Genomic DNA, 16,805 nt, shown 5'->3' with positions numbered 1-16,805 from the left:
AATGTAACATCTTAGGGTGAGATTTTTCTGCTTGCGTAAGTTGGTACAGTTCCACTGGCTACAAAAGCGCGGTGTCAGCTGACACCAGAATTTGACTCAGGCACTGCATTCTTGAAGGCTGTGTCTACACTGGGCCACTTATTCCAGAAAAGCAGCCGCTTTTCCGGAATAAGCTGCGAGCTGTCTACACTGGCCCCTTGAATTTCCAGAAAAGCACTGACGATCTACTGTAAAATTGTCAGTGTTTTTCCGGAAAAACTATACTGCTCCCGCTCGGGCAAAAGTCCCTTTTCCGGAAAACTGTTCTGGAAAAGGGCCAGTGTAGACAGCACAGTAGTCTTTTCCGGAAAAAAGCCCCGATTGCGAAAATGACGATCGGGGCTTTTTTCCGGAAAAGCGCATCTACATTGGCCACGGACGCTTTTCCGGAAAAAGGGCTTTTCCAGAAAAGCATCCTGCCAATGTAGACGCTCTTTTTCCAGAAATACTTATAACGGAAAACTGTTCTGTTTTAAGCATTTCCGGAAAAGGGTGCCAGTGTAGACGTAGCCGAATAGTATTTGCAATATTGAATGGTTGCACAGCAGGGGTGGGCAATAAAACAGTAGCAGTTCTGCAGGGTTAGCGCCTGGTGGGCAACCGCCGCTGTATTTACCTGCACGGCCGCAGGTACCAGTGATCGCAGTGCCTGTGGGCTGTGCAGTGCCGTTCCCAGCCAATGGAAGCAGCATGGATCGGGATACTACTTTCTGCAGCTCCCATTGGCCGGGATGGGCGATCCGTGGCTAATGAGGGCTGCCATTGCCCGTATCTGCGGAGGCGCAAGTAAATGTCGTGGCAGCCCACCAGGGGCTATCCCTGGCGGATCAGATCTAGCCCATGCACCGGTATTTGCCAATCACTGCTATACAGTAAACTCAACGGAACTGAACCTGTTTACATCAGCATAGACTTTGACCCTTCATCTGTCCCCGCCCCCTTAGACAGAGGAAACATGGGGGCTCTGAGACAGGGCTGTGCATTGGGTCAGTATCAATTAGTAAAACTTTCCACCCCCTGCTAGCTCCTTTAAAGTTTTTCACAATAGTATGATTTGTATTACTGTAGCACCTAAGAGCCCCTGTCATGGGACATGGTGCCGTTGTGTGAGGAGCTGTCCAAACACAATTGCTCTAACCATTGGATGTTCATAATTTCTGATCAAAATTCAGTGCCTGAGGAACGGTGTGTACGAGTTTTCCTGAGATAACGTGTCTCCTTCGTGGTGTTAACCTGAGCTTAGGAGGCAGAAATCCCTTCACTGGGAGAGTGGAGTGCGTATTGTTAGATAGTTCCTTCACCTTTATCAGACCCCTAGTCATTGTCTGCACTCAGAGTGCTTTGGGTGCCCTCTGTAAGCCAACTAGACTCATTTCCTGTGAATCCCGAGTAGCTTTTAAGGCCCAATGCACCAATTAAAGACCTACCTACTGCCCTGAGCATGCATGAAGGGTTACATTCTGCAAATGATCAAGGCCTATGCACCACGTAGGTCTCCCTATTGGACTTCATAGGTACCTTGTTCTGGCTTTCTGTGCAGGGATAAATGTCGTTCAAATGGCCAAGTGGTACGTAGCCTTTGGGGTGAATTTCAGCTTTAGACTTTCACACTTTGTCAGTGGAACCTCTTTTTGGTCTATTAGATTGTACTATGTGTCAAGTCCCGCCCTAACTTATTAACCCTTTGCTTTCCATAAGGAGGATGTTTCCTAGCTACAAAATTAAGGTGACTGGGATGAACCCCAAGACCAAGTACATCTTGTTGATAGACATTGTCCCAGCTGATGATCACCGGTACAAATTTTGTGACAACAAATGGTAAGAGCCTTTTTTTTTTAAACATGGGTTAGCCAAAGGGAAAAGATGCATATCTGTGTCAACTGCTTGTAATAAGCACTGCGAAGATGGAAATACCAAACTGCTCTTTAACCTAGCCAAGCAGAATAAGAATCAATGGCTGGAAATGAAAGCCAGACAAATTCAAATTAAAAACGAGGTACAGGTATTTTAAAAGCAAGGGCAAATAACCAGGGAACAAACTACGAAGGGGAACCGTGGAGTCTCCATCATCTGATGTTTTCGAATCAGGGATGGATGCTTCAGTCAGACACCAGTTATTGGGGCCATGAAACTCTGTGGCTTGTGAGATACAGTTTAGACTAGGCAGTGTAATGCAGGGGTGAGAAACCGTTTTTGTTGGGGGCCCGCTGACTCACAGAAAAATCAGTCAGGGGCCGCACACAAGTGAGAAGCAAAAAAACCCAACCAAAAACAAAAAACAAAAACACTTCACTGAAGGGGCCTCAGGTGAGTAGATTTTGTGTGCTCCAGCCTTGTGGGTAGGGTTGCCAGGAGTCTAGTTTTGAACTGGACAGTCCAGTATTTGAGCTTTCTGTTCAGGAAACAAATTGAGAAACTAGAAATGAGAAAATGGAAATGTCTGGTATTTTCTAAAGAAGATGTAATGTAGATTGTGATGTCATGTCAAGTGTGTCCAGTATTTTTGTTGAAACCATCTGGCAACCCTACTTGCAGGAGGAAACGGGGTGGGGGACAGAGAGGGGGTGAGAGGGAGGGGCTGCATCCAGCCCCCAGGCCTTTGGGTTCCCCACTCCTGATGTAATGGTTCCTTCTGGCCTTAAACAAATGATGTATCTTTGAAACCTTAGATCTGCAGTGGGTTGACTATTGTCCATTTCTTCTCTAATTATATTTGTTCTGTGGGAAAGAGCCGCAAAGCCACAAGATGAAGCTTTGTGGGCAGATCAAATGACTCTTCCTTATGTATCCAGACTGGTGCAATTAGTGTCAGTAGGGCTGCTTCTGCAATCTTGGATTTACGTATTTGGAGACAGAATACTTGTCACCCAGGAGGCTTCATTCACTGTGGAAAGTACCAAATGTGCTGTAAAATAAATACATAACCAACCCACCATGGCCAGAGAGATTTTGAAGTGTCCACTCTCTTTTCCTGTTGCCATTTTGGAAACATAGGTGCAAGGGGGATCTTGCAGTTCTTGTGGCGGTAGGATCTCATAGGAATTGAGGCCTTCCCCAAATTGAAAGTCAAAGCCCCTGGAGGTTGAATAGTTTAAAACATCGAACTTCCTTGTGAGCTCAGAAACAGGAAGGACACTTGGATTGGTCGGCATAGAACCTAGTTCTGGAGCTATTTTTTTATCCAGCTCCCCGCCCCCAGCTACCTCCCCCCCCTTTTTTTTGCTTTATTGCTCTTTCTCCAGATTTTCCCCCTTTGTCTGTCCTCTTGTCTTCTCTCACTGACAGGACGATGACCCAACACGAAGGCAGATTTAATAGTGCCTTTCCTGCCCATGGGAATTTCATGCATCTTGTTACCTGAAAATCTCTCCTTGCGGAAAATACGCCATGCCCTTCCCAGAACCCTCCTGCTTTCCTGGGATGGAACTTCATCTGTTCCACTAAGGGTATGTCTATACTGCATTCCTCTTTCGAGAGAGGAATGCAAATGCAGCTGAACAAAATTGCAAATGAAGCGTGGATTTGAATTCCCCACACTTCATTTGCATAATTGCGTCCGGGCGCTATTTCGAAATACCCTATTTCGAAAAAAGAAACGCTGTCTAGACACGGTTATTTTGAAAGAAAACCCTTCTTTCAAAATAACCCTTAGACCTCATTTTATAAGGAGTAAGGGTTATTTTGAAAGAAGGCTTTCTTTCGAAATAACCGCATCTAGACAGTGTTTCTTTTTTGAAATAGGGTATTTCGAAATAACGCCCGGATGCAATTATGCAAATGAAGTGTGGGAAATTCAAATTCGCGCTTCATTTGCAATTTCATTCGTCTGCATTTGCATTCCTCGCTCAAAAGAGGAATGCAGTGTAGACATATCCTAAGTGTCAAAATTGTTTCAAAACTCCTGTTGACTGAAGGGAACAAACTTGACCTCTCCCAAGCGACATCCAATGCAAATGTAACTTACATGCACATTTTAGGGAACTGTTCTAGTGTTTTAATTGACCTGCAGTCCCTGTGGGATGGGAGTTGTATTCACTGGGAACTTTACGCAACCCATGGTCAATTCTTTGCTTTAGCCATGGAGTTCTAGGCAATGTCAGCTATTTTTAATTTTAACGTTGGCCAGTCACCGGAACTGTTCTCCCTTTCAGTGTTTTATGGCTGCTGGAAAGGCTCTGCTGCTTTGGGTCATACCGCTTTTAATGATGTTTTACAGCCTCAGAACAATGCACAGGAAGGAGAGGGTTGCTGTCACATGCTGTGTGAGAGTATTAAATCCGTGAAAATGAATGGAGCTTTTGGCGTGTGAGCAAAGGTGGCTGGCAGGGGGAAACTGAGGACAAATCCATGTCCCAGCTACACCCGGAGAACTGGGCTTCCACAGGGCCTGGAGGGGAAGAAGTCACTTGCCAAGAGCTTCTACAGCTTCAGGGCCTTCAGTCGCCTCCATTCTTGTTGCAGGCCAGATACATGGATCCAACCTTAGATTTGCCCCCTACACACCTTTCCCAAATGCCTTCTTCACAAGGCCGAAGGGAGCCCCCTAGAGTGATGCTGGCTCCAGCATGTCTGCAGCATAGAGCCATCTGGCTCCCCCCATGCTCCTGGACCTCTGAGTGGCACAGAGAAGACTTGTCCTTGGCTGGTTCTAGTACAGTTGCAATATAGAATCACTTGTGATTCTGGAATAGAATGCCAGATAAAATCTTAACTGAGAAAAGAGGCTGCCCCTCTTTGCTTCATCCTGACCCGATCCATGAAGCAGGAGCAACTTAAATATCTTGTGTTTCGCCTCTTGGCCCACCTGGTTACCCTGTTCAATTAGGTACTGAATTGCTCTGGGGTACTGATTGGCCAGGAAGATATAATCCGTCCATGCCTTGTTCACAGGATGGTGGCCGGGAAAGCGGAGCCTGCAATGCCCGGGCGATTATACGTTCATCCGGACTCGCCTGCCACGGGAGCTCACTGGATGCGGCAGCTGGTGTCATTTCAGAAGCTGAAGCTCACTAACAATCACCTGGATCCGTTCGGACACGTAAGTTCTGGCCACGTTCTTATCAGCAGTGGGCACAAGCCAACGTTTGCATCTGGGGCTGAACCTCGCGAGATCCCTGACTATTCTAGAATTCTATGACTTGAAGCAGTCTCAGCTGTTCCAGAGTTCCATGTAGGAGTGGCCTCTTAAGAATTCATTTGCATAATTATTAGTAACATTTCTTTTATTCTAGTATGTAGAAGGAGAAGGAGGATGTTTTAATGATATAAGATCAAGCTTTTGCTGCAAATTGCTTTAGTGCTGTTTCATTGCCCTCTTCAAGTGCGGTGCATGACTTGTTCAGTTGTTCATCTGCATATTGCTATTGGGCTTCTATTCTCCACGATGGAATTTTCAAGTCAGTGTTTTCAGATGTTTCAGCCAGAGCCTTTGATGTATCCGGTATGTGGAGCACTTAGAAACAGGTTACATAAATGCGTCATTTTCCAAGCTGGCTTCAGCACGCCTATAAAAGATGGGCTATTTTATTTGGAAACTCTTAATTCCTGTGTACTGCAGATGTAGGACTGGGAAATATACCATTCTCTCCCTCAATACTTTTAATAGCTTAGAACATTGGCCCTTCCAGGCTGCCTGCCGTTTGTGTGCTTGTGCGGACGTAAATTGACCCATCTAGTTTTTACTTTGAAGTTGAATGATGTGTAAAAATAAACAGTGTTGGCTAGAACATGGTTAGATTTTTAGGATTTGTCAAATTCTTTTAATTTTAGTGATCTCAAGCACGTTGTAACGCAGGTAAGAGGATTTGATTTGTGTTCATCTGCTGCTCTATGAAATACTTGTGGTAAACACAGGGCCGGATTAAGGTATTCGTAAACTCGTAGGCCTTTAAATAAGGCTATATATAAATATAACCTTTATGCCTAATATTTAATTTATGTTGTACTCGTGTTTTGTTTGTTGACTAAAGATAGCAATTATTAAGTTTGATTTAGCAGGCGGTGGGTTTCTTCTTATTTTCAAGTCAATTTATGAATTTTTTTTTAGGCCCTACATTTTTTGTAGACCCTAAACTTTTTTGTAAGTCCTAGGCACCATGCCTATTGTGTCTAATGGATAATCCGGCCCTGGGTGTTCGGAGGGGTAGCATGGGGGGTGCTGATAATGAAGGGGGAGTGGATCTGTCTTGCTCAAACTGAGCAAGTATCCATACACTAATGGGCAGATATTCAGCTGTGATAAACTGTCACAACCATGAGCCATGCACAATGTTAATTGTCAAACCCACATCAGACAAAGATCTGCCTAGAAGGATTAAATTCTGGCCCCTGGGACACAGACGGTAGTTTTCAAAAGGCTCAGCACTGGCATAACTCTGGTGCCATTTACGTCAGTAAGAGCATTGCCATTAAGTTTAGTGGGAGCAGAGACTGAGGCTAATGATTTGCACTTAAAAGCATCCATACTGAGTGAAAAACAAAGAGCCCCCACCTCAAAACCAAGTGTTCTTATTAATGTATTTGTCCTGAAATATACAAACTCATTTGGAGAGAGAAATTAAACATATTAAACTGGAGCCTTTCCCAAAGTCCGTTAAAGTCAATGGGAACCTTTCCAGTGACGTCAGTGCATTTGGATTAGGTCTACGGCATGCAAGGTTTGACCAGAACCTAACAAAATTATTTGTGAAATCAGATCTTGTGTATTCTCCTTGAGTGGCTTGAGCAGAAATGAAGGCTGCTCATGGGATATTTTGCATAGGGAGACTGGAAAAGTCAAATAGAAACACAATAAAATTCTAAAACCAAACCCAACCCCCAAAAAGCAAATTCACTTTGCAGGGATGTAGGGAAAGCAGAACGCTGCAAGTCCCCAAATAGCGCAGACCTGGTAATCGTAAGGTCTGGCCAGAATTTTTGCTGCATTTTATGACTATGCAAATTCTAAATGATCTTCCCATTTCTAAATTCAGTGTTGTAAAGATCCCAGTCATGGCAATGTGATGCTTTGATAACCCAGCTTTACAGAAAACAGTCAAGCAAAGTTGGGAACTTGACCTCCTTCTCCAACCTATTGACCCCAATGAAATGTGTGTGAACTTCAAAGACTAATCAGGACCATTTCAATGCTTACGTTATTAAGCTCAGGGTCTCTCCCCAAATGCACTCTCTTCTTGAGGAAAAAATACACCCTGGACATTAAATGCAAACAACTACACTAATGATTGCACAGCTAAAAAATGTCATCTTCTGAAAACGCCAAAATTAAGGTCTCAATGACAGCAGTCACTTGACTGCTTTGAACACATCACATTTTGGCTCCTGGTTTTCCTCCCCAGTTAATGGGGTATCTTAATATATTGCTGCTGATGTAAAAAAAATGCAGATTGTAGAATTTACAGGACGTTCAATGTGGTCATAAAAAACAGGATATCTAGTGTTACCGTTGGAACATTCAAGTATCTCTGCTTTTCCTGTTTTGTTTTGGCTTTTGGTTATTTTTCACTGAGCAATTTTAACACTGTATTTAACACAGACTGAGTGGGTGGGTTTTTTTTATTTATTAAACATTTGTTTGACACTCTATGGACACACTCATACTATGAAACGGATTTGATTTAGATTCTTTGGGTCATATCCTCAACTAGTGTAGATTGTTGTAGGCCCACTGACTACAATAATGAGCAACACCATGTGAGAATTTGACCGTCTCATTTTATGTAATCTGTCCTTTAAAAGCCCGCCTTTTATATATGATTTTATTATATTCAGTAAATGCGAAAGAAAAATGCCTAAAAAGTAACATTTGCCAAGGTGCCAAGGTCTCTTTTTCAAAAGCATCTCCATATCAGTGGGACTTAAATCACGTTTGAAAATAGGCTTTAGATGCTTTTGACATTTTGCATTTTTCTATAGGCATATGAAGGAAGGCAGGACCATGTACTGGGCTAGTCAGAATTTTCCTAGCATTGCAGGATATTAGGAGAAGAATTTGCCTTCATTGCATCTCTTACACCTTTGCTGATGGCTTGTCTACACCAGGAGCTCTTCTGAAATAGCAATTCCTGATTTAACTCTTCCTGCTTAACGCTATGCGTGGGCTCTTTTATTCCAGAATAACAGCGCTTTACTCCAAAGTAGCTTACTCATGTTAATCCACTTTGAATTCACACCCTAGTTTGTTCCTGATTAATTTGTATAATTATAGACAAACCATAAGCTCTTCAGGGCAGAGGCAGTGACTTTATAGGTGTTTGTACAAGCGCTAGGCATCAATTTTGACTGTGGTCAAGGGATACTCCTGCTATTTAGAGTTTACTAAATTGATTATAATAGTTTATAATTCCTAAGACCTTGCTCTCAAAGAATTCTCTTAATGCTCCCTAAAAACAGGCCATAAAACCCACACTGCTTGCTTGTCTTCTATCCCTGCTCTTGTCTGGCAAGCCTGCCATTTCCTTTTGTCTTTAATATTCCTAAAACCTTGGCGAGTCATTTCCTTATGCTGCAGTTACTTTATTTTTGGGTACACAGTGACCCCGAAAGAGGTTTGACAGCAGCCCTCTCTGGCACTGGTCGTTGCAAGGAAACTGCCAGTGTCAACCAGGTGCGTAAAAGCAGGACTTGTTACCTGGAGAGCCATCCCATCCCATCCTATCACAGTGCATGGAAAGTGAACTGTTACATAAGAAATGCTAAAGGCATTCACAGTTTGCTGCAGAATCTCTGACCTGCTCCTTGTCTGCAGCTTTTTTATGTGCGTGAATAATCCTTTCATAACTTGCTGGGCCATGTAGAACTCCTATGTTAGGCTTATAAGAAGCATACAGGATTTTTTTAGGGGGAAAAGGAAATACACTGTGTTTATTGAAACGCAATGGCAAAGCAGTTAGCATATGCTTACATAGACAGACACATGCACACATACTTACATTGTTTCACCAACTAATGTTATATTTACTAGTTTATGGGCCAACAAGATTGATCACAGACAGAGGAGCAGGGGCTACATTGGATGCTTTAGTTATGGCAAGATGTACCCCAAAGTTTTACGGCAAAGCAGTTTTTTATAGTAGTTTTTAAAATTGGGATTAGTACGTTTTGCATTGTTACGGTGTAATTAATTGCTGTTTGATGAGTGCTTGTTTTTTATTTTTTTAATATTTTAGTTATTCTGTTTTAATTGGTAGGTGCTTGCTTTATTTTTTAGAGTTGTTAATTTGCTTTTCATTTGCATTTTGATAGGTGTATATAGCAATTTTGGCGCTTTTATGTTTGGTTTGGGGAATATTTAGTTTTTATATTTATTTTATCTATACATAAAATAGAACTGATTTTATTACATAGCCGCAATATGAATATTTAAGCAGGAACATTAAATTACTATTTAACTCCCCCTCCCAATTATTATACCCATTTAGTTATTTTACAATACTAATCTTAAAACATAAAACTAAATTATAAGAATTTATTTTTGCTTTGGACTGAGCTTTAGACACAGTATTTTGGCTGGTGCACCTTTTCCAATGGTAACGTAAAGGTCTTTTCTGCTTTCACAAAGGGTGGTTGGCAGCGTACACTGAGACACATTACTTGGCATAAAGCTACATTTTAGCTACATGGCTACATCTATAGACTTCTTGCAGACAACTGTTGGGGAGTGGGGAGAGAAGTGACTGCAAAATAACTCTGCCTTTAATGACGCCATTTCTGCAGTAACGTTTTTTGGCAAACACACCATTTGAAAAAATGTACTTACAGCTCCCCTGTCTGGTCATTTAACAGCTAAGTTTGGGAGGCGGGGGAACTGAAGTTTTTTAGGCTTAGATCACCTTTGTATTGCTCTCAGACGCATATTCTAGGAGTTTGTACTGAACTTTACAGGGCTGTGATGCTAGAAACTTGGGAAGCACAAAAAATTGTTTGTGCCCCCTACTTCCATCTCCAGTCTCCATTTAAAATTGCTTGGGAGACTTCTGTCTTTGGGGGTTCAGTGTTCAATGTCGGTCTGATCATTTACTTTTAACATGGCAGCTAGACACCTTGTATCTTACATAAAAAAGAGTAGGCAACTCATTAAGGCCCGCTCCCACTCCCAGGAATTTCTTAGTGAGTTAATCCATGCCCTGATTCTCTGCACTCCGGTACCTGATTAAGGCCATGATCTTGCAAATTCTTATGCATCTGTTTAACAGCTTAGAGCAGGTGCACTGAGCTCATAAAGTCAAAAGTGTGCAGGATGGAGACCTAATTAGGTACATTGATGAACTGTGGGAAAAAAAGCAGCTTTGCAGAATTGCGCTTGCTCACTGAACTCTGTGAAGCCTGATTGAAGATTACTTGTCTTAGTAAGGTTTAATGGGATCAGGCTCTTAGGAGTTTGCTCTGAAAATGCTCAGATTCTAATAATGAGCTATTAGCATATGGGAGCACTGATCACCTAAAACAGGGCTGGGCAAGATGCGGCCTGGGGGCTGGATTGGGCCTGTAGACAGCATTTGGCTGCTTTCTATTTATATCCTGCTTCCCCTGCCACAGGTAGTGGCTCAGACAGCAGGCAGGATCCTATTTAAATGGTTCAGTCACGGCACGACCCTGGCAGGGGCCAGAACCACGAACCCTTTAAATAGCCGCAGCACCCTGGGCAGCTGCCAGGCAACGCAGTAGTGGCGGCCTCAGAAGCCACAAGCCCTTTACTGTGTATTTACTTCACACCCTCGGGAGGCGGCTAGTCCCCATCCCTGCCCCTTCCTCCCCAGGTTCCACCCCTTCCATGACCACATACTAATTTCAGCAAGTGGCCTCTCCTGCAAAAATGATTGTCTCCCTCTGACCTAGAACATTGACTGCTGTCCCTTGGGTGAAGACTCCTAATCAGGTCCGTAAATTTTCCACTGGTGAATTATCTGCTGTTGTTAATTCTTTGGATTGTGGATAGCGACAGCAATGGCTGAGGTGCTGTGCAGGTGTAACCCACACACACCTAGTGTGGTTACTGAGCAATGCAAGTGGTACCTAGACCACAGCAACAGTTAAGATCAAGAGACCTCTACAGCATGGGCTAGGAGCCAGCTGGCTTTTAGCTCAGAGGCTAGAGGCTCCTATAGTCAGCTCCCACGGTTCCAGGTTCAAATCTACCCAGTAGCAGTTACAAGCGGGGGCTCGTCCGGGATCCCGGTGCCATTCCTCACGGAAGCAATTTGCATTCAAAGGGCTTGTCCGCATGAGAAAGTTGCATTGATATAACAAACTGCTTTTGTGGGGAGACTTACTGAATGTTGAGGGGTTTATTTCAGTTGTTCTTCAACTGACATCTAATCTAAACTAACAATAAGCCTGATTTGAACTGAACTAAGCATTCGCAGAGGAGTTCCCACCTCGAGTTACATCCACAATAACTCTCCCATGTGGTTGAACCCAGAGATGACTGCAGGGGAGGATACTAAGTGAATGTGTGTGTGAGAGAGTCAATTAAATATATTTCTCCACAACCCAAGCTTGACCCTGGCTGCTTAAGGACTTTGTTTTTAACTTGTGCAGGTTGCGCCTCTCTGAACTGGGACTCTCTGGTCTGGCAACATCTGTGGCCCGCCATGTTCTGGGACCAGAGAGTTCCAGTGGTGGGCTGGTGGTCCTGAGAGTCAGCAGAGCAGCCAGCTACTGGAAGCGAGCTACTAGAGGGCTGGGAGCCCAGTGCTCAGCAGTGGCGCTTTCCAGTGGTTCAGGAGCCTGGTGCACTGCAGTGGGGCTGTTTGGGGGGGGGGAGCCCAGTGTACGGATCAGCGGGACTACCCCATGGCGCTGGGAAGCCCGGTGGGTCCAGTAGGGCGCGAGAGTCGGCAGCATGGGTGGAGCTGGCTGGGAGGCCAGCAGCTGGGCAGGCCGGCAGTCAAGGGGCCAGAAATGACCTCCCCTGGTATGGTTAAATCCCAGAAAGGTCTAACCTATACCTCATATAACTTTCCTTGAAACATGTTTCAATAAAAATCTTGTTAATGTACAAACTATCCCCACTGGCCACCTACCTGTTTTGCCTCTTAGGACTCTGAAATTATTTATTCTGCCACCTGGGCTAAGGAGCTGCTGATCCCCTTGTTCGGGTGCTTGACAGATGGGTGAGGAAGGTGTTTTCTGAGCTTGAGCACTGGGAACTGGTAGAGGCAAATGGAACTGTCCAGGGTAAACGGCACTGCTGCCAGTGATCGTGTACATCTGCACTTGGAACATGTGTCGGCACAGCTGTCCGCAGTGCAGGGAGGCCCTGAACGCTCTGTTTATCTGTTGGAGCAGTTTATCAGGAAAGGTCTGTGGTTTCCATCAGGCTTTTCAGCTGAAAAATACTCATGCTGCATATGGCTTGAGAGGACTTTAGGAACTCAGCCGGAGCAATTAGGGGTGGATGGGTCAAGTTCTGTGGCCTGCAATGTGCAGGAGGTCAAATTAGATGATGATGATGATGGTGCCTTCTGACCGTAAAGCCCCTGTGTTTATGAGAAGCTTGTGCTATTCATCTAGAGAGTTGACCAAATCCCAAAGAAACCATTTATGTTTAAAGGCAAAAGCCCACGTCTTACAGTCAGACTTCAATTTAAGCATTTCAAAAACTTTACATGCACAGATAATTTCAGCCCGACAGAATGTCTGATTTATCAGTGTGTCCTGATGGCTGGCTTGTGATATAACAAGCGAATTACTTTGACAGATTTGGGGCTTTGCCTACCATGTGAGTGATTAGTAGCAATGCATATTTTCCATGTTCAGAACTTGAGGATCAGAAACGCTGACACAACAGTAATGTAGCCACAAAAATTGCTGATTTATTCAAGCTACCACACCCATCCAGCTACTGGATGCAGATGAAAAATGAGAATTACTCCGTCAGAACACTAATTGTGAGCTTTAGTGGCTTATGCTAATTCCATTAGTGACTAGGATCTGTAGTCTCCCGATAATTCTACAAAGATGTGTCTTTATTAAAAAGGACAACATAATAGTCATATTTCTGGCACGTTGGTACAGAGCATTAAGGGAGAGCTAACTTTCTATCAGGTTAGAGTCTTATGAATGGAATTCCATTGTCTTTTAAAGATTTCAAGAATGTATGTGAGTTCTCGGTGGCCATGTTGAGAGAGCGTGTGCTTATAGACGGTTACAAAGACATTCTCCGACAGGTTCTCTTCTCATCAGTTTCACTGCGTTTTGGATCATTCTCACGTTTGCATAAAAACGGCCACACTAGGTCAGACCAACGGTCCATCTAGCCCAGTACCCTGTCTGCCGACTAGCCACTGCCAGCTGCCCCCAGAGGGAATGAACAGAACAAGCAGTTAACAAGTGATCTCGCCCCTGTCACCCATTTCCAGCCTCTGACAGACACAGGCTAGGGACACCCAGCCTGGCTAATAAGTATTGATAAGAGTTTTCCTCTGCATTAAGGTGTCACGCCAACCAGAACTGCAATGGGCAGGGTACTGACTTCCTTTCCGATTGGGTGGTTCTGACATTTTGGTTGTGAGCTCTTTGGGCCTGGGACCATCTGTCTGGTGTGTGTTTAAACAGCCCCTGGCACAATCAGGAGCCTGGCCTCTGGCTGGGGATCCTAGGTGCCACCACTTACAAATAATCCATAGTCATAACACCAGTTCACAATGAGCCCAGAAACTCAGTCAGGTCCCAAGGACAAAAGCCATTGTAATCTATGCAAGTGTCTTCATTTGCTTTAATGGGCTTTGGATCAGGCCCTCAGGGGACACAGATCCTTTCCCTAGGCCATTGGGCAGATATGGAGCCACCATCCTTATATGGCAGAGTGATGGAAATGGCTGGCGGGTGGCGATATCTCCGGAACTCCCCGGCACAGAGCTAGTTGCTCCAGCGCTCCCCAAACCACCTGCAGGGCCAGGCAACAGACCACCCTGTCTCCTGCAGGCAGCCCCTTGCACCTACTGAGGTGTGGCTTAGAGGTACCCTCTGAACTGGGCTTCCAGTGAAGCTGTTGTGTACGGAGAGGGGCCATAAGCAGCTTAATAACAAATGCTAGAACGGGGAGTCTGGCTCTCCTAGTTCTAACCCTAGCGCCAGCTTCCTGGGTGACTTGGGAAAGTCAGCTGACCTCAAGCTTCAGTGCAATTGTAAAAGGGGGGGGGACCATCCTGCGGGGGGCCTCCATCAGGGTGTTAGCAGGATGACGTGTTAACGTTTGGCTAGGACTTTGGAGTGGGGTGGATGCATTTTCCTCAGGGTGGGGGACAGTTTACCAAACCCTAAGTGTAGTCAAACAACCCCAACATACCAATTACTAGTAGCATTTTAATCAGTGTTAATGCATGGGGGGAGGGATGGGCAGAATCGCTTCCGTGGAGCTGGGATATTAAGGGTCTCCTAATCTTTTAAAGTACTTTCATGGTGGTTTTCGACCTCCCAAAGATTCGTTTCCCTAGAGCTCAGGGAAATAACCATCTCTCGGAAAAGCTGGTGTGAACGCCGACGATTATTCTGGGTCACTGTGGAATGCTTTCAAAGCATGCGCCTCCGCATATAGCAATTAGAGCGGGGGGTGGGACTCAAGGATCAGGGACCAGATGTGGCCCCCAGCTTGCCTGGATCTGGATCTCAAGGCTCAGGGGTCCCCCCTAGTATTGGGGAACCCATGCTGGCACTCCAGTCCTCTACCATCCCCCATGGAGGATCTACTAACTTGGGCCTGCTGGGCTCTGGCGTTTGAGGGGATTGTTGGGAGCATCTTTCTCCTTCTCAGTCAGGGGCCTCGATAGTGAGGGTTTGTTTTTGTTTTTCTTTTGATTTTTCTGTGGGTCAGCAGCCTCCAACTCTAAAAAGGTTCCCTACCCCTGAGCTAGAGTGACGAGATCTTTAAGAAGCCGATGTGATAACAAGATTTCTGATGAAAATAATTCTGGGGGGACGTCCACATGAAACAGGCTTTACTATCGCCACATACTGGAGCATCTCTTAGGCTCTGCGGCTGTGTCTAGACTGGCCAGTTTTTCCGGAAAATCAGCCGCTTTTCCGGAAAAACTTGCCAGCTGTTTACACTGGCCGCTTGAATTTCCGCAAAAGCACTGACTTCCTACTGTAAGAAATCAGTGCTTCTTGCGGAAATACTATCCTCCTCCTGTTCGGACAAAAGTCCCTTTTGCGCAAAAGTGCCAGTGTAGACAGCTGAGATATTTTCCGCAAAAAAGCCCCGATCACGAAAATGGCGATTGGGGCTTTTTTGCAGAAAAGCGCGTCTAGATTGGCCACGGACACTTTTCTGCAAAAAGTGCTTTTGCGAAAAAGCGTCTGTGCCAATCTAGACGCTCTGTTCCGAAAATGCTTTTAACGGAAAACTTTTCCGTTAAAAGTATTTCTGGAAAATCATGCCAGTCTAGACGTAGCCTCAGTGTTTTTCACCAATCTCACAATAGCTCTGAACAGTACAGTACTTACATTCATTAACGTGGAACAACTGCACCAGGACAGGATGAGGCAGCAAACACCAGGTCTACCCCAGAGAGACAATCTCTCAGTCCAGCAGCCAGATGTTTACAACAGAGGCAGCTGCTCCAGTTCCTTCTCAGGAAGCGGAGGAAGGAGTTGAGCCCACATCACTCACACAGCTGGGTAAGCACCCAGACCACTGGACTACAAAGAGCTTCAGCAATTAGCCCTTGCCTAATTGCTATTTAATAACAAGAGCACAACCTCAAGACTCTACAAGGTGCAACCCACCTTAGCCTCACCCATGAGAGAAGGCAGAGCCCTATTCAAAGGTCTTCTCCTCATGCAGGGAGAAGGAAATTGAAACAACATCTACTCCTCCTAGGTACTAAACTCTGCTTGCGATCCTCGGCCAGGAACCACTTAGGCGCCAAAATCATTTCTCGTGCGGTACCTTTGAATGCCCCACCAAACAACTGAGGCAAGAGGGGAAAGGAGGCTGAGGCCTTCCATGTAACCTTTAGTCTAGTGGTCGGGGGCGAGGGGCATCTGTGATTGTGGAGAAGGGGGGACGGCTCCCTTTTCAGCAGGGGAAAGCCATTACAACAGCAGGATACACTAGAGCTCTATAAACCGTGTGGAGAAGCAACTAAGGACGTGTTATTCACCCCTCCTCATAACGCACGAGTCTGGGTGACCCAAGGACATGACTCGGTGGCAGCTTTAAACCAAACCAAAGAGGGTTACGTCTTCCTGCAAGGCACAGTCAGCCTGTGGCCCTCCTTGCTCGTCAACATTGTGAAGGTCAACCTGTAAGTAGGTGCAGTACAAAAATGAACAACTGCACGGAGAATGGCTCCACCGAGGGCTATTGGCCAAGACAGTCATGGGCCCAGTCCTGTGCGCCAGCCATCCTGAAACTTTAGCTTGCCAGCTGCTGGGAGTGGCCGATGGAGGCTGGCTCGCTTGATAATTGCCCTCCTCTGTCCATTGCCTTTGAAGCATCTGGCATTGGGCACCGTCAGCAGATGGGTGACTGGGTGAGCAGGAGTCTGACCCAGTCTGGCCATTCGTACCCTCTTAATTTCCCCCTTGCATCATGAGAAGGGAGTTGAATGCCTGAATCACTGGGTCACAGGGGACAGTGATGAGGCTCCCACAAGGTTACCCGCTGCAGCTGTTCCACTTTAGGGCTGGGGTGAGGTGGTGCAGGAGGCCCCCCCGCTCTAGGCCAGTGGTGGCTTCTCTAGTGTGTAGGGGAGCTGCTGAGTCAAATCCCGTCTGCTCCCTGACGAGGGTATGTCGGAGGAGGGATGCGCTGTAGCCCA

General features: G+C 45.4%; 1 protein-coding gene across 10 annotated transcripts in view; it reads left to right on the top strand.

Annotated features, from left to right (window-relative positions):
- Nucleotides 1-16,805, top strand: part of TBX4 (T-box transcription factor 4) — a 148,356-nt gene that overhangs the window by 102,279 nt on the left and 29,272 nt on the right. For all 10 annotated transcript variants that reach the window (XM_075904729.1, XM_075904730.1, XM_075904736.1 and 7 more), the window contains 2 exons: nt 1,738-1,857; nt 4,930-5,077. In XM_075904729.1, coding sequence (XP_075760844.1) covers nt 1,738-1,857; nt 4,930-5,077 — 268 coding nt within the window. The remainder of the gene's footprint in view (nt 1-1,737; nt 1,858-4,929; nt 5,078-16,805) is intronic.

The sequence above is a fragment of the Pelodiscus sinensis genome, chromosome 21 (assembly GCF_049634645.1).
Source record: "Pelodiscus sinensis isolate JC-2024 chromosome 21, ASM4963464v1, whole genome shotgun sequence".
Taxonomy (NCBI): domain Eukaryota; kingdom Metazoa; phylum Chordata; order Testudines; family Trionychidae; genus Pelodiscus; species Pelodiscus sinensis.
Note: the sequence above shows the minus strand (reverse complement) of the source record. Positions and strands in the feature narration are given on the sequence as shown.